We start from the raw sequence: 22,298 nt of genomic DNA on the forward strand, positions 1-22,298 counted from the left end.
CCCCAAGGAAATGGGGATGGAGGCTCCGTGCGTGCGGAAAAGCTCTGCCTTTCCACGGATCCTCTGCCTTTCCATGGATCCTCCGCCTTTCCACGGATCCTCCGCCTTTCCACGGATCCTCCGCCTTTCCACGGAGCCCCCGGGTGGGATCGCAGCCCCGCCTGCCCCCGGATCAAGGGCAGATTAAGGGGAGCCGGGGAGGAACCGGCGAAGCTGCGGCAAAGATTGGATTTTCCCTCCTGTCCCTGGGATGCGGAGATCCAGGCGTTCACAGAGCGGCATTTCCAGATGTTTCCCTTCCCTCTTCCCACGTTGTTCCCTTCCAGACCTGCACACTTCCATGGGAAAGGGAACAATCCCCACCCCAGTCCAGCTGCAGCGGGAACTGGATTTTCCCTCATCCGTGGGATGCAGGAATTCCCAGCTCGGCATTTCCAGATGTTTCCCATCCCTCTTCCCACACCATTCCCTTCCAGACTCGTGCCCTTCCATGGGAAAGGAATCCAGCCCCAGCCCAGTCCAGCCCAAGGCTTTTGGTGGTGTTGGGACCATTCCCTGATTTTTGGTGGATTTTTAAAATGAAAAAGGACCAAGTTTGGGACAGCCCCAGCCACTCCCACGCAGCAAATCCATCCATCCAAGCATTTTTCCAAGGAAATCCCCCTCCAAACCCATCCCTGATCTGCATCTTCTGGGTGGCCAAAAAAAACCCCCAAACCTGGAATTCTTCCCCTCTCTGCTCCCTCCATGTGTCGGAAATCCGCTTGGAGCTGGCTCTGGGAGCAACTTCCACCCCTATTCCCGGGAATTCTGGTTTGTCCGGGCCTTAAATCCAGACATTCCGTCCCCTAAAAAAACACCGGGGCGGAACCACAGGATGCTCCCGAGCTTTTCCTGCGTGGAAAAGACAAAGCTCTGGAGCTCCAGGATTTATTTGTTGCTCTGGTGCCGTGGGCTGAGGATCCATGGAATGGCCAGGGCTGAAGGACAACTGGGCCTGGAAAGGGCAGGAAAGGGGAAAATCCAAAAGCTCCCGGAGCATCCCTGCTCAAACGCAGAGCAAAACCAGCCCAGAAGTTGCGGGAAAGAAGGAGACGAGAGGGAGAGGGAAACAGATGCCGAGTCCCCGCAGGAGCCGGCCAAGGATGCGCGGAGGGGAGGCGGAAAACCGGGAAAACAAAGGCAGGCGCTGGAAAATGAAGCAAGGATCCAGATGGAGCCGTCCAGAGCCCGCTGCTCGGCTGTGGCTGACGTGCGAATCCCATCCCTCATCCTCCCCTTCCCTTCTCTTCCCGACAGGGAACAACTGCGAGGTGCCAGCGCCGCTCCGGAGCCTCCCTCGCCTCCCGCCTTTTTTTTTTTTGGGTTTTTTTTTTTGGGATTTACTGAGGAGAACAAAGCGGCCGTGACGGGAACGGCTGGGGTGGGAAGAATTCTTCCGAAAGGGCTCCAAAGGAAGAGCCCATCCCGAATTGCCGTCATCCCCGGCTTTATCGGCGGCCCTTTATCAGCGTCCCCTTCTCAGCCTCGCTCCGCTTCCCCTTTGCTCTTTTCAATCCGAGATTTTTCCCAGAGAAAGCCGGGCCGGGCCTCCCCCGGATCGGATTCAGCCCTCTGGAAATTCATCCCTCTGATTAGATGGCAACCCTGGGGAGGAGAGGATATTTTTGCCGGCAATCGCTGGGAATTCTGGCGCCGTCCGGTTTAAGGGGGATTTAAAAAAAAAAAAAAAAAAAGAAAAGGGAAAAGGGAAAGGGGAGGAGGAGAGGGGGAAGGGAGGGATAAAGGAAATGTCCTTTGAAATCGGGAGTGACGCGTTCACAAAGGAGAACATCGGGACCCGCTCGGTGCTTCCAATTACGGGAGAGCTCCCAGGGATGAGGCAGGAATTGCTCCGGCCCTGGAAGTGCGGGATGCCGGATCAGAAACCCCGTTTCCAGCCTTTTCCAGCATTCCGTGGGGATTCCTGCCCACAGCCGCAGCCGGACACTCCACGGGAATGGTCAGGGATGGAACAGGAGCGGCTGGAATCCCTCAGAGGCTCCTGGGGAGGAGCGGGGAGGGGGCATGGAATGGGTGGGAATGTCCCAAGGAAAGGCCTCGGAGCGATGGAGCCTTCCAAGGAATCCCAGCAGCACAGGGAGCCCCTTCCACACCTTCCCCGGGCTCCTGATTCCTTCCAGCCCACACGGAAATCCAGGATTTATTCAGATTCCTCATCTCCCAGTGCTTCCCAAAGATCTGACCTCAAAACCAACGGAATTCTGGAATTCGATTGGAAGGGACCTCAAAGCTCATCCCGTTCCATGGGCAGGGACTCCTCCCACTATCCCAGGTTGCTCCAAGCCCCGTCCAAGCTTGGACAAATCCCGGGATGGGGCAGCCGCAGCTGAGGATGGATTTTCCCCCTTTCCATGTCCCCGAAGTCCAACCCGGCCCCTTTCAGGAACAATCCTTGGAAGCAGCTGCGGATCTGAGTGGAGCGGGAGCTCGGGATGGAGCCGGGGGAGGGGATTCTTGGGATCCAGCGGCTCCATCCCCCTCTGGAATGTTCCCAGCATCCTCCAGGAGCCAGTGGCAACACGAACACCTCATCGGTTTAATCACCTCATTGTTTTAATTAGCCCAGTGATTAATGGGGTTTATCCATAATTCCCTCCCGTTGCTCCACCTCCCTTCTCCAAGCCAGGGCCGGGATGGGATGGGATGGGAAAACCAGGAAGGAGCAGGAAAACTGACACCAGCGCTCCCTTAACCGGCGGATATCCCGCAATTCCCAGGATTTCAGGAGAGCAGGAGACAATTTACCCCTTTAGGCGGGATCTAAGGGGGTGCAAACCCGCCTGGAAAAAAATCTGGGAGTGCTCCCGCACGTTCCCGACCGGAGGGGTGCGGGATGAGCGCGGACAAGGAGCCAAGGCAGGAGCCCAAGGCGCCCTGACCGCCGGCACTTCCCAACATCTTGTCCATGAAAAATTCAGCGGCTCCAGTTGTTCCTGGGATCGCAGCGAATTCCTTCCCGCTCCCCTCCCGGCTCCGGCCATGCCTTATTTATGACATTCCGGGACAATTTTCCGTTGGGATATGACGCTGCCTCTCCTCGTTAACCCGGGAGGGCTCCAAGGGTGAAGAATTCCCGGCTGGCCCCACCTGGAGCGGTGGAATTTTGCTGAATCCGGAGCTTTTCCTCCTGGAAAGCTGCGCCGGGGTTTGTTTTTTTTTTTTTTATTTAAACGGGAACAAGCGTTTGGCGCGGGTTTAACAGCAGCCAGGGAATGGGATGTGACAGCCGGGGTCGGCGCCGCGCTTCCGAGGAAAACGGGCCTTTGGGAACCAGGAAAAATGGATTGGGGCAGCCTTGTGCTGCGTTTTCCTTGGATATTCGGCTTTGCTTCCCAAAATTCCACCAGCTCAACGCCGGCGGGGTTAAACCTCCCCAGCCCCTCCACCGCCTTCCCAAAAGTCACCCCGGCTTTTGGAAAACAGGCGTGTTCCCTAAAATAAACCCGGGGAAGTTGGCGTCACCCCCGGGCGAGGAGGAGCCCGGCTGGCAGGGAGCGAATGGCATTAATCCCGGGAAAATGGGATATTAACGGGCCGAGCAGACAATTAAGAGCCAGTAATTAAAATTCCTCTTCCCTCACAAACATCTCATTAGGCGCCACTTCCCTCCCTCATTTCCATAAGTGGGCGGGAACGATTCCGCAGCTGGATCTGGAATTATTCCCGAGGGGCGGCTGCTGAACCAAACCAGCTCCTAAATTTTCAGGGATCGGAAGAAAACGCCTGGAATGAGCAGGGGGAGGTCCAGCCCGTGCTTTGGGTCCATTGTCCCCCAGTTAATGGGATGCGGAAGCCGCCGGATCCCACGGACGCATCCCGAGCCTCGTTAGCTCTTTGTGATGGGGATCAATGGTTTGGATGGATCCTTCGGGTCGATCCATGGATTGAGCGCGGCCCCTTTGGCCTCCCGGCCCCTTTTAGATGAAGTGAGGGAACCACTTCATGTCGGGGACAGCCGGGCCCCGGGGGCGGCTTCCAATCGCATTCCGGGGGCGAAACGCGTCGGGATTACGGAACGATGGAATTTTACGGATCAACTCGGCCCGGAAAAGCCGAGACTGCTCCATCCCTGGAAGTGTCCAAGGTCTGGTTGGCCTTGGAGCAACTGGGAGAGTGGAAGGTGTCCCTGTCCATGGCAGGGAATGGGATGGGATTTAACGTCCCGCCGATCCAACCCATTCCGTGATTCCCTATTTTTATAAAATATGGACAAAACCAATCCCCAAACCCATTCCGTGATTCCCTGTTTTTATAAAATACGGATAAAACCAATCCCCAAACCCATTCCGCGATTCCCTATTTTTATAAAATATGGACAAAACCAATCCCCAAACCCATTCCGTGATTCCCTATTATTAAAAATACGGATAAAACAAATCCCCCAAACCCAGATTCCAAGGATTTCAGCACCTAAATCCCATCGTGATGGAATTTTCAACCACCTTCCCTTTTTTCCATGAATCCCAGATTCCTCAAAAAAAAAAATATCCCAAAGAAAAAATATCCCAAAATACCCCAGAGTCCAAGAAAAAGGATTCATTCCCGATTTGCTCCGTGCTGTGATTCCCAGTGTCCTTGTGTCCATGGGAACATCTCCAACACCACCTGAGGGCTTCCCGAGGATTCCTGCTGATGGATCCTCAGGAAAAATCCATTTTTGGACTGGTTGTCTCCTCGTGATAAGCTCCAGAGTCACTTTTATCTTCTGGAGGAGTGGGATTGGCTCTTATCAGCTCCAAAATTCCAGCGGCTCCGGAGGCGGCAGAGAAACGAGGAAGGAGATCCAGGCGGATCCTGCTGGGTTAAAAACGTTCCGAACATTCCGGCTCCGTGGGGTTTTCATCCCCGTCGGCACAACCGCAGCACAATGAAGGATTTCAGATGGAAAGGGAGACTTTGGGAATGAAAGGCCACGGGAAATTCGGGATTTGGGAGCCTCCCGGTGCTGCCGTGTCCCATCGCTCCAATTCCAACCTCCATCCTCTTTCCATCTCCTCCTTCCCGCATTTCCACCTTTCCCTGCCCAGTTTCCTTCCCACCGTGACTCAAGTCCAGCTCTCTCCGTGTCCGACAAATCCCAGGAAAACTCCAGCCTTTCCCACGCGCCTCCCGACAAACAAATCCAGGTGGGGCTGAGCCGTCGGAACCAGCTCCGTGGCTCGGGCACGGGCGGGAATAAATCCTCGAACACGTCTTCATCCGGCTTTTCCCAAGCTCCTCGGGGCTGTTCCGGCTCATTGGAGCACGGGATGAGGGAGCCAGTTCCCGGCTCGGCTTCGACTCGCGGCGTCGATTTCGCGCTTGTTCGACATCTCCGGCACAAGCCCACTGGGAATGCGGCGTTCCAGGAAAAAAGATGGATGTTCGGAGGGAAAACCGTGACGGTTTTGGCTGGAGGGAGCCCAGGCGCTGCTACAAACCCCCGGAATGGCCTTGGAATCATCGTTTGGATGTTCAGGGGGTCCCTCAGCCCAAAAATCCGGGGATTTCCTGGATATTCAGAGATTTAATTCCACGGTGGAGCCAAGGGCTGCATCCCGGCTATCCCGAGAGCCAAATCCAGTGGCTACAAAACCAGGGATGCTGGAAAAGTGAGGATTTCAGGATGAATGAGGGAAAAACGGGGTTGGAGGGAAGCGACAGCCACTGGAAAACCAGGCTCAGCTGGATTTGGGAAGTATGTCCCTGGGGTAGATGGAACAAAACCAGGGATGCTGGAAAAGTCAGGATTTGGGGGTGAACACAAGAAAAACCGGATTGGAGGGAAGCGACAGCCACTGGAAAACCAGGATCAGTCAGATTTGGGAATTTCCCTGGGATGGATGAAAATGATCTTCCATTTGGGACAAAATTCCAACGCCCCCAAAACCAAACCCTCTCGGAAGAGAATCCCTCTCCGTGAAAACCCACAGAGAAGGATCCAAGACCCTTCCAAGACGTGGGAAATCTCTCCCAATCCCAAGACTCCTTAAATCAACTCTGTCAAGGCGCAGCCGGTGCAGAAAAGACGGATTTTCCCAGCCCACACCGCTTATCAGCGGGAACGTGGTGGCTGCATTGATATTCCCGGTGATTTATTGGATTTTATCCCCCTGCCCGCACAGCCTGGGAATGCAGGGCCATAAATTATTCCGTGGAATATTTATCTCCGGGTGGGAAGGATGTTTAGGAGCATTTACCGAAGCGCTGGGAAGTTTTATTTATAACTTTTCCCCCTCTTTCCCCTTCCAACGTTTCCATAAAATCCCTCGGCCTCCCGGCGGTGCCGGAGGGGGGGAATATTTTATCGCCGCGTCTTCATCCCACTGATATTCCCGTAAAATAAAAAATGAATCCCACTGGAGCTCCCACAGGTGCTCAGAGCCGTGCCTCGGGATTTGGGATTTGGGGAAGAGCACGAGGTGGGTGGTCGCCTTTGGATTTTGGGATGAGCTTGGGATGAGTCATTGGGTTGGGATTTTGGGAAGAGCTTGGGATTAGTTGTTGGGTTGGGATTTTGGGAAGAGCTCAGGATGGGTCATTGAGTTCGGAGTTTGGGATGGATTGTTGGGTTTGGATTTTGGGCAGAGCTCCTGGAGGGTCATTTGGTTTGGATTTTGGGAAGAGCTCCTGATGGGTTGTTGGATCGGGAATTTGGGAAGAGCTCCTGGAGGGTTGTAGGATCAGGAATTTTGGGCAGAGCTCCTGGTGGGTTGTTGGATCAGGAATTTTGGGCAGAGCTCCTGGTGGGTTGTTGGATCAGGAATTTTGGGAAGAGCTCCTGGTGGGTTGTAGGATCAGGAATTTGGGAAGAGCTCCTGCTGGGTTGTTGGATCAGGAATTTGGGAAGAGCTCCTGGTGGGTTGTAGGATCAGGAATTTGGGAAGAGCTCCTGGCGGGTTGTAGGATCAGGAATTTGGGAAGAGCTCCTGGAGGGTTGTTGGATCAGAATTTTGGATGTTTGTCACCATTCCGCTGTCATTTCTCCTGCTCCTTTAACCCCTCCTCCTCATTACCCAAGTATTTTTTCCAGATTTTTCATTTTGTTTGGATCATTTTGGGAGCTTTCCAAATCCAAAGCGATGCCTCATCCCGGGAAAGGGGGGAAGGCGAACCCGGCAGAGCCAAATTCCCTCAAAAACTTGGCGCCATCCCTAATTTGGAGCGATGGCTCCGCCGGCACCTCGTGGCCTCTTCCCAGATGTTGGAGCAGCTGCCGGAGCCAAAAGAGCCGAAAATTCCACAGGGTCGGGCTGGGTCTGAGACGCCTCGTTTGATAAACGGAGGTGGCGCCCCTCATTTGCATCTGTGCAGATATGCAAATCAGGGCTGATCCCCCACAGCACCAGCTGCCAATCAAGCCCCTCCCCAGCTAATTAAGGCAGAATCCCCCCAGATTGGCCGCTCCCTGATTTTATTCCCATTCCACGGGATGAAGCCAATGGATTTTGGCCAGACGAGGCCCGACAGGTGGGAGGTGCCACCTCCCATCCCAGATTTTCCCTTTTCCCGACAAACCAACCCCGTTCCTGCAGGATTCCCCGCTCTCCTGTGGGTTTTCCTCCGCATCAGCTGGATTTTCCTCAGAGTTTTCCACCCGGAAGTGCTCCCAGCCCCAGTCTGGGCTGCAGGGCAGGAATTCCCTCCCGCTGAGAAATCCCAGGAGGGAATTCCTTCCTCCTTTGTCCAGCAGATGCCAATGAAACCCCTGAGAACTGCAGGAAAATCCCAGTTTTTCCTTCTTTCCCGCCCATTTCTCCCAGCTGCCCCATGGATCACTCTCCAATCGATTTCCACGGATTTTCGTCTTCCTCCAGCAAATCCCCAAAGCTCACCGGACGGGGAATTTTCCTACAACCCCAATTTTGCCAAGCAGGAGCCACCACCGACCACCAAACGCGATGGAACGCCTCCGGAATGGCCCAACATTCCCTAAAATCCTTCCAGTAGAGCGTGGTGCCTCCTCAGCACGTGGATTAACCTGGATAAAAGCTCCAAGCCGGAATGTCCAGGTGTCCCAGGGATAAAACTTCCCCCCCTGCTCCGCTTTTCCCTGATTTTTTAATCAAGCAGCTCCACGGAAAACGCAGCGGGATCTGATCTCCGTGTGCAGATGCGGAATTAATCCCGAATGAAGCGTGGCGGGAGAAGGCGAGGCCGAATCCTAATCCCGCACTGAGAAAGATTGGAAATGGGATTTTTCCCCACACCCGCAAATTCCCGGCCCTCCTTTTCCAGCGGCTCTGCATCCCGGCAAGGAGGAGATTCCCTGCCAGCCAAACGGACGCTCCTGGAGTTTCCCAGGAAGCTGCACCCTCTGGATGCTGCCCCTGGGAGCCGGGATTATGGAAAACCTCTCCTGGGATAAAGGAATTTACCCCCAGCCAACGGCGCTGCACAAAATCCATCCCAGAAATGCGATTCCGGAGGAAAAAAAAAGGGAATTATTGTACCCCGGGCTCCTTTTTAGAGCTCCAAACGGGAACTGAGGGATTGGAAAATTGGGGAAAAAAATCCCAAGCCCTTGGCAGAGCCCAGCGGGCGGCTTGGGAGGGATTTGCCGGCGGCAGCCGAGGATTTTCCCGCTGTTCCAGCTCTGTCGGGATGAGGATTATGGCAGCAGCAGCCAATTCCGGGAAGCCACGGCTCGGGGTGTTAATCCCGGCTGGAGTTAATCCCGGCGGGAATAATTAACGGGAGCCAGGAGCTGTTCCCGATCCCTGGGAGAGCTCAGGGCCAGGTTGGAACAGCGACCAAAGGAAAATGTCCCAGTCCGTGGCTCCTGGAATGGGAGGAGCTTCAGTGTCCATCCCAACCCAAAGCATTCCATGATTCCAGGTCTTTCCATGCCTCAGTTTCCCTACTTGGGAAGGGGAAAGAAAAGTCTTCTCCAGCTCATCCAAGATCCAGGAAAATCCCATCCCCGAGTAACTGCAAAGGGGTTATTGGAGATCCCAAAAAATCCCGTCCTGGAATAACAGCAAGGGGATCATTGGAGATCCCAAAAAATCCCGTCCTGGAATAGCAGCAAGGGGATCATTGGAGATCCCAAAAAATCCCGTCCTGGAATAACAGCAAGGGGATCATTGGAGATCCCAAAAAATCCCGTCCTGGAATAACAGCAAGGGGATCATTGGAGATCCCAAAAAATCCCGTCCTGGAATAACAGCAAGGGGATCATTGGAGATCCCAAAAAATCCCGTCCTGGAATAACAGCAAGGGGATCATTGGAGATCCCAAAAAATCCCGTCCTGGAATAGCAGCAAGGGGATCATTGGAGATCCCAAAAAATCCTGTCCTGGAATAACAGCAAGGGGATTTTGGGGATCCCAAAAAATCCTGTCCTGGAATAACAGCAAGGGGATTTTGGGGATCCCAGAAAATCCTGGAGTAGCAACAGGGAGTTATTGAGATCCCAAAAAAATCCTGGAATAACAGCAAGGGGATCATTGGAGATCCCAAAAAAATCCCGTCCTGGAATAACAGCAAGGGGATCATTGGAGATCCCAAAAAATCCCGTCCTGGAATAACAGCAAGGGGATCATTGGAGATCCCAAAAAATCCCGTCCTGGAATAACAGCAAGGGGATCATTGGAGATCCCAAAAAATCCCGTCCTGGAATAACAGCAAGGGGATCATTGGAGATCCCAAAAAATCCCGTCCTGGAATAACAGCAAGGGGATCATTGGAGATCCCAAAAAATCCCGTCCTGGAATAACAGCAAGGGGATCATTGGAGATCCCAAAAAATCCCGTCCTGGAATAGCAGCAAGGGGATCATTGGAGATCCCAAAAAATCCTGTCCTGGAATAACAGCAAGGGGATTTTGGGGATCCCAGAAAATCCTGGAGTAGCAACAGGGAGTTATTGAGATCCCAAAAAAATCCTGGAATAACAGCAAGGGGATCATTGGAGATCCCAAAAAAATCCCGTCCTGGAATAACAGCAAGGGGATCATTGGAGATCCCAAAAAATCCTGTCCTGGAATAACAGCAAGGGGATTTTGGGGATCCCAGAAAATCCTGGAGTAGCAACAGGGAGTTATTGAGATCCCAAAAAAATCCTGGAATAACAGCAAGGGGATCATTGGAGATCCCAAAAAAATCCCGTCCTGGAATAACAGCAAGGGGATCATTGGAGATCCCAAAAAATCCTGTTCTGGAATAACAGCAGGTGCTCCTGCTCCCAAAAATAATCCCAGGAAGGAATTTTCCCACCCCAAACTCCCCAGTCCTCCCTAAAACTCCCCTTTTCCCGGCTTTAGCGGGAGACCCCCAGGCTTGGGATGGGAAGAAGAGGGAAAATCATTCATTCCATGGAGGAAAGTCGGCGGGTTTCAGTTGGGAAGCCCCCGGTGGGTTTCCCAGCAATTCCAAGCCGGTTTTCCCAAGCCCAGGTGGCCCTGCAGCCGGGCTGACCCTGACCCGCGTGATGAATTCCCTGATTTATTCCTCCACTTGCAGGAAATCCAATTATCCCGGAGTTTTGATTGGTGACAAATGAGGGGCCATCGATCCCCCTCCTTCCCTCCCTCCCTCCCTCCCAGCTGTCGGCTCCGGGCGATCTCCGCTCCTTCCATCGACTCCTGCACGGGGGAACCGGGAAAGGATCCTCGGAACTGACATTTGGGGATTTCTCCTTCTGAACTCCTTCTCCAGAGGCACAGCCTCGGGCAGAGGGAGAGGGAAAATGAACCCAGCCCACGCGGGAATCCCAGGAGCTCCAAAATCCACTTCGGTTTTGGAATTCCGAGGGTGAGGTGTGGGTTTTTCCCAAAAAAACCCCAAAAAACGACCTGGGGGGGGTGCCTGGATCAGCCCAAAAGGGTCTGAAAATGTTCCGGGGAAGGGAAGGGAAGGGAAAGATTTTTGGGACAGACTCCTCCATGGCAACAGCCAAAATCCCCACCAGGATTCCCAGCCCTGGGATTCAGCCCTGGCCAGGAGACGCTTCTTCCAGGCACAGGGACAAGGGGCAGCTGCATCCCAAAGCCTCCCTCATCCCTCGGGACAGCCGTGATCCCATCCCTCGGGATCTCCCAGGTCCAACCGCATCCAGCTCCGTCTTTCCCATCCTCTCCAGCCCCACTCCCCGCACAGAGCAGGACTGTGATCAGCGCTCCCTCTCCTCCGGATTCACACTCCGTGATTGATAATCCCTCTGCTCTCCCGGTAATTCCGCGTCCCTAATGGGATTAACGGATATCTCCTCTTCCAGCCCCGATTCCAGGCACTGATTCCTGACACTTCCCCACTCCCACAGAGAGGAGGCACGGGGCTGTTCTCCTAATCCTGATCCATCTCCATGGGGCTGTTCCCTCAATCCCGATCCATCTCCATGGGGCTGTTCCCTCAATCCCGATCCGTCTCCATGGGCTCTTCCCTCAATCCCGATCCATCTCCATGGGGCTGTTCCCTCAATCCCGATCCGTCTCCATGGGCTCTTCCCTCAATCCCGATCCGTCTCCACGGGGCTGTTCCCTCAATCCCGATCCGTCTCCATGGGGCTGTTCCCTCAATCCCGATCCATCTCCATGGGCTCTTCCCTCAATCCCGATCCATCTCCATGGGCTGTTCCCTCAATCCCGATCCATCTCCATGGGGCTGTTCCCTCAATCCCGATCCGTCTCCATGGGCTCTTCCCTCAATCCCGATCCGTCTCCATGGGGCTCTTCCCTCAATCCCGATCCGTCTCCATGGGCTCTTCCCTCAATCCCGATCCGTCTCCATGGGCTCTTCCCTCAATCCCGATCCGTCTCCGCTCTGCTGGGAAGTCACTGCTAATTAACACCTTTCCCTCTCCCAGCACTTCCAGAGCTGTCCCATTATCCACGCTTGGCTTTTCCCGCTGATCCCAAAGGCTGAGGGAGCCGAATCCCAGCCCCGAATCCTCCTTTAGCTCTGCTCATGGAATGTTGATGTTTTTTGGGACCTTTTCCCTCAAATCTGACATCCCGGGGTTTCTCCCACCCCTGGCTTGATCATCCTGAGACGGGGCAAAGCAGGAAAATCGGGAGGAGATTTTTCCCATGGCTCCACGTGGTGTCCGCGACTCCTTTTCCCCAAATCCGCCCCCATTCCCGCATCCATCCCTATTCCTGCTGCAAAACTCCCATCCCAAAGCCCGCCAGGGCTCAGAGCCCCCTCAGACAAACCCAACATTCCCATTTCTCATCCCAAATTTCCCTCCTCCTCCTCCTGAACACCCCCAGCCCGACCTCCCGGCCACCCCAAGGAGCGGGATTGGGAATAACAGCGGCAGCCGGACCTTGGGAAAGAGGGAAAAACGCCCGGCGGAGCCTCAGATGGGCTGGATGTGCCGGGCGGCCGAGGCTCCGCGTTAATAAAACATAACCAAGCGTGGGATCATCCAATATTCCGTTAATTCAGTGCTCCCGGGAGGGCGGGAAGAGAGGCCGGGAATGCGGGAGGTTTTCCCGCTCACCGGGGCGGAGAGGAACGCCCGGGATGTTAAACAGCTGGAAAAGCTCTCCCATCCCATCCCATTATTTTCCAGGCTCTTTTCCCACTCCCAGCCAATTTTCCAGGTTTGAAGTGCCCTCCATTCCCAATCCCATTCCCATTCCCATTCCCATTCCCATTCCCATTCCCATTCCCAATCCCATTCCCATTCCCATTCCCAATCCCATTCCCATTCCCATTCCCATTCCCATTCCCATTCCCATTCCCACTCTCCTCCTGAGATATAAAATCATTCCAATCAAATCCTTTCAGCCCAAAAAACTCCGGGATTTTTTTTCCTCCCATTTTTTTTTTTCTCCCGGTGGGAAGCCCGGAGCAGACGCAGAGTATGATCCACGCAAACCAAGAGCCGAGGGAGCATCCCAACCATCCCACTGTCCAATTCCTCTCTCTCCCGCCATGGAATCTCCTGGATTTTCCCGCCCTCAATAAAAACAACCCCACAAATTCCAAGGAATGGGAAGGTTTCATTTGGGAAGCGCTTCCCGGAGCTCCTCTCCCCTTCCACGCCCCGCACTAATTACGGCGGAAATTCGGGAGGAATCCCAACGATCTCCGCTCCGCACAAAGCGCTTCCCTACGGAAAAAAAAAAAAAAGCCGGGATAACGCAAGGAGACGCAAACAGAACTTCAAAAGAGTCACCCGGAGCTGGCGTTTATGGAAAACATCTCATCGTCCAATTCCAAAGGGAACGACTCCGAGTGGAGCCGGAGGATTTTCCATGCAGGATGGGCTCTCTGGGACCCTTGCTCCTGGTGGGAATTGCGTCCTTTGGATCTTTTCCGGAACGGGATCTGCCCGTTGCCTGGTGCTTTTCCAGCAGCAAATCCAGCCTCGTATCCCGCAGGGAAAATCCCATCCCCCAGCGGATCCAGCGATATCCATCCCTCCATCCATCCTTCCATCCATCCCCCATGGAAAATCCCACTCCCAAAAAGATCCGTCAAGTTTTCATCCTGCATGGAAAATCCCACTCAGCAGCAGAGCCAGTCTGTATCCATCCATCCCCCATGGAAAATCCTGCTCCCCGGCAGCTCCCTGGGAATATTTTGGGCTCCGTGGCCTTTCCCGCCCCCCCAAACCCTCCCACTCCTCTCCGAGTCACGGGGTCCTCCCGCAATCCGACATTCCCGGGTTTATTTTTAGGAGGAGAGCCAGGAAAGCAGCCAAATTCCACCCCCCGGTTCTCGGGATGCTCCCGGAGCTGCGGAGGGTGGGATGGAAGAGCCCGGGCACGTGGATGCCGTGTTCCCACGTGGGTCCCGTGTTCCCTCATGGATCCCATGTTCCCGCATGGATCCCGTATTCCCACACTGATCCCGTATTCCCACACTGATCCCGTATTCCCACATTGATCCCATGTTCCCACACTGATCCCGTGTTCCCACGTGGATCCCGTGTTCCTTCATGGATCCCATGTTCCCGCATGGATCCCGTATTCCCACACTGATCCTGTATTCCCACACTGATCCCCTGTTCCCATATGGATCCAGTGATCCCACACGGATCCAGTGTTCCCACACGGATCCCACATTCCCACATTGATCTCATGTTCCCACATGGATCCGGTGTTCCCCACACGGATCCCATGTTCCCACACTGATCCCATATTCCCACATTGATTTCATGTTCCCACACTGATCCCATGTTCCCACACGGATCCAGTGTTCCCACACGGATCCCATATTCCCACATTGATCTCATGTTCCCACATGGATCCAGTGTTTCCACACGGATCCCATGTTCCCACACTGATCCCATGTTCCCACACGGATCCAGTGTTCCCACACGGATCCCATATTCCCACATTGATCTCATGTTCCCACATGGATCCGGTGTTCCCCACACGGATCCCATGTTCCCACACTGATCCTGTATTCCCACACTGATCCCGTGTTCCCACACTGATCTGGTGTTCCCACACTGATCCCATATTCCCACACTGATCTCATGTTCCCACACCGATCCCCTCTTCCCACACTTTGTGCGGCTCCATCCGCAGGGAACGGGGGCAGCTGGGCCTAAGAAAAGGAGGAAGATCCTCCAGGGAGCAGTGGGAGGATCCCAAACCCTGGTCCAGGAATCCAGGCTTGGAATCGTCCAAAGCCTCGGAGCTGAAGCTCTGGAATGTTCTCTCCAGAGGCGCAAAGCCGGGCTGGGAAATTCAGTCCCATCAGAATCCCTTCCCAGGCAAAATTCCCACCCGATCCATGGGGTTTTTCCGAAGGAAAGACGCAGCCACGGAGAACTCGGGATGAGGAACGGGAACATCTCCACGGGAGGCTCGCGGGGAGCTCATCTGCCTCCCCTTGTCCCAAAATCGGGAGGATCCCAAGGATTTTGTTGAGCTGGATCCCTTGTGCCCCTCTCCTGCTGTCCCAGTCTCACCAGGAGGAGCCGGAGATTCCCAAATCCACGCCAGGACATCCCATGGATTGTCCAAAACGTCCTTTCCGTCACTTCCCTCTTTTCCAGGTCCCAGCTCCAGGAGCAAATCCCAGCCTGGCACGAGCCAGAGCAACGTTCTACCCATAAATCCAGGCTTATCCATGGAATTCATCCCAAAAAAAAGAATTTCCATGGATGGGAGACCAGCAGGGAGCAGATTCCTCATCACCCTTCATCCCCCCCCCCCATCCCTTTGATCCCAAATTTCCCCCACAGAGCCCAACCCTGGATCCAGCCCTTCCCTGGGGCCGCAGATCCTTGGAAAAGGAACAAAGAGCTGGAAAAGCAGGAGGTGCATCCCAAAGGAAGGATGGGATGGGATTGAGTGGGATGGGATTGGGTGGGATGGGATGGGGATGGGATGGGATGGGGATGGGATGGGATGGGACATTCCTGCTCCTGATTTTCCTGTCCCTGCCGGATTGGAAGAAATTCCAGGATTTATCCCTGAGCACAGGGAGGTGGAGAGGAGCTTTTGATCCCCTCTGCCTGCAGAATATCGACCGAGGAATTACAGGAATGGGAAATTATTCCGGAGGTTTGAGCAGGAGACAAACCTCTTCCCTGCCTCCCCTGAGAGCAGCCGGGTCGGGAACGGCTCCGGGCCCGTCCCGCCCGGATGCGCCAGCCGGCAATCCGCACGGATGGAGCTGCCTCCCAAAATTCCGGATTTGTGTTCTGCCTCTCCGCGGGGTCTGAGCTGGATGCGGTTTGTCCTGGAGATCTGGGGGGAAACTCCCAAAATCCCATCCCGGCGAGCTCCGAGGGGGCGATGCTGCTCCGTGCCCCCACGCCTCTTCCAGGGAGGAGTTCGTGCCCATTCCCGGCTCCATTCCCAGCTCCCTCCCAAGTGCTCCAGAGCCTCGGGAGGATCCTTGGCTCAGCCGCAGCTGAATTCCCGCACCCGGATTCCCTAAAGCCCCGCGCTTATCCCGAGAGATTTTCCACGGCAGATCCCGGGGCACGAGGTGAGAGGTGGCCAAGCATTCCCAAGCCAAGGAATTCCCGGCAGCAAAGAGGATTTTTGTGGGAAATAAACCATCGTGGGAAAGATCTCCATGGGAAGGGAAGGCTGCTGGGATCATCCAGGACCACGCGTGGATTCGGGAATTCGGGATAAAAGGTCCAGACAAGGACACCGGAGAAACCTCCAGGCTTCCACACCTGGAAAAAACCTGGAGCGGCCCTCGGGAATCTCTGAGGTTTAACGAGAGCGGGAATGGGGCAATTCCCGGGATGGATCCGGGCTGGGATGAGCACATGGAGCAGCCCTGCAGATGCTGGTTGAGGAGAGCTGGACATGGAAACCTCCCAAGCCCAGGGCTGATCCCAGAGCAGGAAAATGGGGAATTCTTCCCTCTGGAGCAACTGGAGCAAATCCAGAGGAGGCTCCAGGATGATCCAAGGAAAGGCTGGGAGAGCTGGGAATGTCCAGCCTGGAGAAAAGAGAAGCTTTGGGTTGCCCCAGTTTTGGCCTTCCAGGACCTGAATGAGCCGAGAAAAAAGATGGAAAAAATCTCTTTGGAAGGGCCTGGAATGACAGGACACAGGGAATGGCTCCGCAATTCCAGAGGGGGAATTGAAATGAGTTCTTGGGCAGGAATTCCTGGCCCTGACGGGGAGGGAGCCCCGGCACAGCTTTCCCAGAGCGGCCGGGGCCGCCCCTGGATCCCTGGGAATGTCCAAGGCCTGGCGGGATGGGGCTGGGAGCAGCCTGGGATAGTGGGATCTGTCCTCGCCCATGGAATTCCCACCCAAAGCATCCCGGGATTCCATGGATGGAGCTGGGAATATTTAACAACCTGCACAGGGCAGGGGCCGCTCAGCTCCAGGGTCAGAATTCCTTATCCCAGGCCAAAGGTCACCGACATTCCCAAGCCAAACCCTCCAACATTCCCGGGATTTGAGTTTTGGGGGATCCCAAGGGAATTTGGAGGGGGTTGAACACCCCCAAACTGAGCTTGGGGGAATTTGGGAATGCTCCGGGAGCGACCACGGGAGTTTTTCCACCGAGAAATAAAGCCGGGAATGTCTCCCCGTGCCGAAGCCGCTGATCATCCCGGAAAGGCACAAGGAGAGGGAAAATCCTCCGCCGGAGCCGCAGCTTCTCCCCGAGCTCCGGCTTGGAAGTGGCGGCTCCCAACCGCAGCTGCTGGGAAGAGGGAAATTGGGCTAATTGGGAAAGGGCAATTAGCACAGCGAGGGGGATTTTGCGAAGGGGCTGCGTGGCCTGGATTGACCCGGAGAGGCTCCGTGGGAACGCGGGATTGATGGAGATGGGAAGGGAAAAACTTCCAGGAAAGCGCAGGATTGCAGGAATCTGATGGGAAAAGCGTTAACGGGAAGGGACGGCGGGAATGCGGGCTGGATTTTTGGTGAATTAAAGCAGGATTTCATCCCGGCTCCTCCTTCTCCCTCACTCCCCCAGGACACAATTCCCACCAAATTCCTCCTTCCGGCAAAAAAGAACCACGAGCGGGTGTCTCCCACCGCCCTGGGGGAAGCCCCACGCTGCATTTTCCCTCCAAAAACGAGGGAAAATCAGTTTTTCCAGGTTGGAAAGGGATCCACCCGCGGGGGGGGGGGGGGGCCTCCCTGTCAGCCGGGAAAACCGCTGCCAGAAAAACCGCGCGGGGGGAATGGAGAGGGGAGAGAGAATTCCAGGTAAAATCCCACCCGCCAAGGGCTTTTCCCAAGGTGGGATTTTCAGGAACAGCCCCAAGGACAGCTCCCTGCAAAGCCCAGGACCCTCAAACACTTGGATTTTCCCTTCCCCCCTCCCCCCGGCCGGGGGCTGGGAAGCAGAAGCCAAAGCAAAATCCCACCGGGATAAATCCGCTGGGAAACCAGCGGGAACGCGCCTCTTCCATCCCTGCCACGGCCGCAGAGCAGCCCCCGAGGAGCGCTGATGGGGCCGTGCTGCAGGCAGGGGCTCAGCGAGCCGGCCCTGATCCCAGAATCCATGGATTCGGGGGGGAAAGGGGCTTTTCCAGCTTTTCCAGCCCCTTTTCCAGGCGCTCCTCTGCCTTTTCCATGGTCCAGCGCTGCCTCCTCCGCGTGGCCTCGTTTTTCCCTCCTGACGGCTCCTTAACCCACTTAGCCCCGGCCCCGGCGGCTTTTTTTGGCCGAAGGAAGATGTTGAGCCGGGGATAAAGAGAGCAAAAAAAAAAAAGAAGCTGGAATTCCAGGGGTGATGCTCCCGGAAGGCCGGAAAACACCTCGGGAATGATCCCGGCTCCGCTCGGGGTCACAAAGAGCTTTTCCTGACCGGGTGAGGGATGCAGAGCAGGGCTGGAAACCCCTCCCCCCCCCCGCCCCTCCAAAAAAAAGCTTCCCACGGATGATTTGTGGGATGGGAAGTGATTCCAGAGGATTCCTGGGGATCCTCCGGGGTGCGGATGAAGGGGACAATAAAAACAGGGGGAAATTCCCCAAAAATAAAAGGAGTTGTGGGGACACACGGCAGATGTCGGGATGAACAGCGGGAAGTGGGCGCGTGCCCCCCGGGATCTTCCCGGGCTCTGGATCGCTTGGATTCCTCCCCGGCCGGGCTGGGGAGGGCACGGAGCGGAGGGCACGGCGGCGGCTCCAGCCAAGGATGCCGTCAGCCAGGAAAAAGCCATCTGCCCTCGGAAAATCGGGAACGGCGAGCGGACTGCCCCCCGAAATCCGGGAACAGCGTTGGCCCCCGAAATCCGGGAACAGCGTTTGTCCCCGAAATCCGGGAACAGCGTTGGCCCCCCGAAATCCGGGAGCAGCGTTGGCCCCCGAAATCCGGGAACAGCGTTTGCCCCCCGAAATCCGGGAACAGCGTTTGCCCCCCGAAATCCGGGAGCAGCGCTCTGCCCCCCCAAATCCGGGAACAGCGCTCTGCCCCCCCAAATCCGGGAACAGCGTTTGCCCCCGAAATCCGGGAACAGCGCTCTGCCCCCCAAAATCCGGGAACAGCGTTGGCCCCCCGAAATCCGGGAACAGCGTTTGCCCCCGAAATCCGGGAACAGCGCTCTGCCCCCCAAAATCCGGGAACAGCGTTTGCCCCCGAAATCCGGGAACAGCGTTTGCCCCCAAATCCGGGAACAGCGTTGGCCCCCCCCAAATCCGGGAACAGCGTTGGCGCCCCGAAATCCGGGAGCAGCGCTCTGCCCCCCCAAATCCGGGAACAGCGTTGGCGCCCCGAAATCCGGGAACAGCGTTTGCCCCCCGAAATCCGGGAACAGCTCAGCCGCTGCTGCCCCGAGCAAAGGGAGGCGCCCCCAGCCCGGGATTTGGCCGGGATTTGTGGCTGGCCGATGGAAAACCGGCTGGGGCTGGGATTTTTGGGACAGCGGAGGGCGGGGGGGATGGCAGAATTCCAGGGTGGTTGGGGTTGGAAGCCCAAAAGGACCCAGGGAAGGGAGGCCGGGCACGGCCAAGTTCCAGCGGGGTTTAGGAGCCCGAATCCCGCTCGTGGATGCCCAAACCCAAACAATTCCCGACGCCGGCTCCATCGCTCCCTAACCCCCAACCCCTCCGGGCTCCTCCAGCCCCTCCACAAACCAACTCGGATCCCATTTCCCTCCCTCCAAAAAAAAAAGACCCCAAACCCTCATAGACAGAGATCTCCCCGCAGCCGCTCTCGGGAAATCAACAGCGCGAGAGCAGCCGCCCGATCTGCGGCGAGAAAAAGCAGGAGCGAGGCAGGAAAAATGATCCCTGCGCCAGTGACAGACAGCTGGAGCCACGGGAAAGCCGGGGGGATGCGTTGTTCCTTGGAAATTGTCTATCCGTGACCTTAAAACGGCGGCGGAGGAGAGCGGGGAGGGCAGCGGAGGGGAGGGAGCCGGCGCTGCGTTTGGCACGAGTTCCCCCCTTTTTTCTTTCCCCCCGAGCGGATTTTATTCCCGGCGGTGGGACGGCGGGATGGTGGGATGCTCGGCACGGGGGCTCGCAGCAGCAGCCGCAGCCCCGCAGGACCCCAGACCCCACGGCGGGGCGGGGGGTGGGGGGCAAAGGGGCATCCGGAGGATTCTGTCCCCGGCCAAAATCCCGGCGGGGCTCGGGGCCGCGCCGTGCCCGGGGATGGATGGGGAGCAGGCGGGGAAGAATCGGCTCCTTTGTGTGGAGCTGGCCCCGCGCAGCCCCGCAGAGCCGCGGCTCCCCCTCCCCGCGCCCTGCAGCGGCTGCCGGCGCTTCCCGGAGAGCAAAAAGTCCATTAAAAATAAAATAAAATATATATATATATATATAAAAATAATAAATGGGAGATGCGGAGCAGGCTCCGCTCGTGCCTCCATCTCCCGGCGCCTGGAAGAGCTCGCGGCTTCCCGGGGGCTCGGGAGGGAGCGGCCACCTGAGACCCCCCGAGCGGGAATTGGGGTGAAAAGAAAGGAATTCGCCTCAAATGGACGCGGACCGGAATTGCACGGGTGGCCCCGAGGCTGCGGGATGCGAGGAGGGGAAAGTTTCCTTCCCCGGGCGGATTTCCCTCCCCGGAGCCCCGGGTTTGGGGCTGCCGTGGGGAGCCGAGTCCCGCGGTTTTGGGGAGCTCGGGAGCTGCAATCCCCCGGGACAGAGGGGATTTGGGGTTCGGGGATCCCGAAGGGGCGGGAGGGGCCGCGACCCCCCAAAATCTCAGCTCGTGGGGGTCCCCAAAGCACAGCCCCCACCCCCCCCCTCCCCGGCAGGAGCAGGGCTGGGAGGCGCAGCCGGAGCTCGGGAAAAGGGGACACGGGGGTGGCCCCGCGGGCGAGACCCCATTAGCGGTGCCCCATTAACAGCTCATTAACAGTGCCCTGCTCACGGCTTGACGCCAGTGCCCGCTCAGGGGGTGCCCCATTGAACCAACAGAGCCCACACCCGGTTATGTGTCCCCATTAACAGAGCCCACACCAGTCCCGGGTTATGGGGTGCCCCAATAACAGACCCCACACCCGGTTATGTGTCCCCATTAACAGAGCCCACACCAATACCGGGTTATGGGGTGCCCCAATAACAGATCCCACACCCGTGCCCGGTTATGGGGTGCCCTAATAACAGAGCCCACACCCGGTTATGTGTCCCCATTAACAGAGCCCACACCAATACCGGGTTATGGGGTGCCCCATTAACAGAGCCCACACCCGGTTATATGTCCCCATTAACAGAGCCCACACCAGTCCCCGGTTATGGGGTGCCCCAATAAAAGCCCATACCCGGCTACGTGTCCCCAATAACAGATCCCACACCAATACCGGGTTATGGGGTGCCCCAATAACAGACCCCACACCGGTCCCCGGTTATGGGGTGCCCCATGAACACCTCCAGACCTCGTCCCCCAGCACCACACCCCAATTCCCCGCCCCAAACCCGTTCTCCCCTCCGTGGGTGCCCCCCGCTCCCCTCACCCCAAACCCCAGGGCGGGGGCGCCGAGCCCGCCCCGTGCCCGGAGGGGCGCGGGGGTCACCCCACCCCTCCCGGGGGGGTCCCTGTCCCCTCGGGGGGGGTCCCTGTCGCCTCGGGGGGGGTCCCTGTCCCCTCGGGGGGGGTCCCTGTCCCCTCGGGGGGGTCCCTGTCCCCTCGGGGGGGGGTCCCTGTCGCCTCGGGGGGGGTCCCTGTCCCCTCGGGGGGGTCCCTGTCCCCTCGGGGGGGGGTCCCTGTCCCCTCGGGGGGGTCCCTGTCCCCTCGGGGGGGTGCCACTCACCCAGCGCCAGGTGCCGCAGGTGCCAGAGCAGGAGGCAGAGGGGCAGGGGGCTCATGGTGCGCATGGTGCCCGCGGGGGGGATCAGCGGGGCCCCCGCGCCGGGGGGCGGGCGGGCATGGCGCCGGGCACGGCCGGGGGGGCTCGGGGCCCGCTGCGCTCCGGGACGGCCCGGGAGGGTCGGGGAGGGGGTCGGCTCCGCTCCGGGAGGGCCGGGGGCTCGGCCGGCTCCGCTCCGCTCCGCTCCCGTGGGGGTGTCGGCCCGTACCGGCGCTGCCCCCCCGGTGCAGCGGCTCCTCCGCCGCGGCCGCCCTTAAGCCGATTTGGAGCAGCCGGAGCCGAGCGGGGCTGGAGCGGCCGCCCCCGGCCCCCCCCGGGCTGAGCCCGCCCCCGGCCCGGCCCCCGGGAGGGGCTGAGCGGGGCGGGATGGAGCGGGGCGGGAGTCACGGAGGGATGCGGGGGGAGGGAGCCGGGGGGGGATGGATCCGGGGGGGATGGATCCGGGGGGGATGGATCCGGGGGGGATGGATCCGGGGGGATCGGGATACGGGGGATGGATGGGGGAGGGGTCGGGGGGGTCGTGTCGGGGTGCGGGGGGGGATTCACGGAGGGATCAGGGGACGGATCCGGGGGGGAATGAAAGGGGGATGGATCCAGGGGGGATGGATCC

The 22,298-nt window shown here is 57.4% G+C and overlaps 1 protein-coding gene across 1 annotated transcript in view; it reads right to left on the reverse strand.

Moving 5' to 3' along the window:
• IGSF21 (immunoglobin superfamily member 21) overlaps positions 1 to 21,933 on the reverse strand; it is a 44,232-nt gene extending 22,299 nt beyond the window's left edge. Inside the window, exon 1 of the mRNA XM_066203036.1 lies at positions 21,632 to 21,933. Within this exon, the coding sequence (XP_066059133.1) occupies positions 21,632 to 21,695 (64 nt within the window). The 5' untranslated portion in view covers positions 21,696 to 21,933. The remainder of the gene's footprint in view (positions 1 to 21,631) is intronic.
• Positions 21,934 to 22,298: the final 365 nt, after the last annotated feature.

This window comes from Chamaea fasciata, unplaced genomic scaffold, assembly GCF_029207755.1.
Source record: "Chamaea fasciata isolate MVZ Bird 193981 ecotype frontalis unplaced genomic scaffold, bChaFas1.0.hap1 SCAF_23, whole genome shotgun sequence".
NCBI classification, from domain to species: Eukaryota; Metazoa; Chordata; class Aves; order Passeriformes; family Sylviidae; genus Chamaea; species Chamaea fasciata.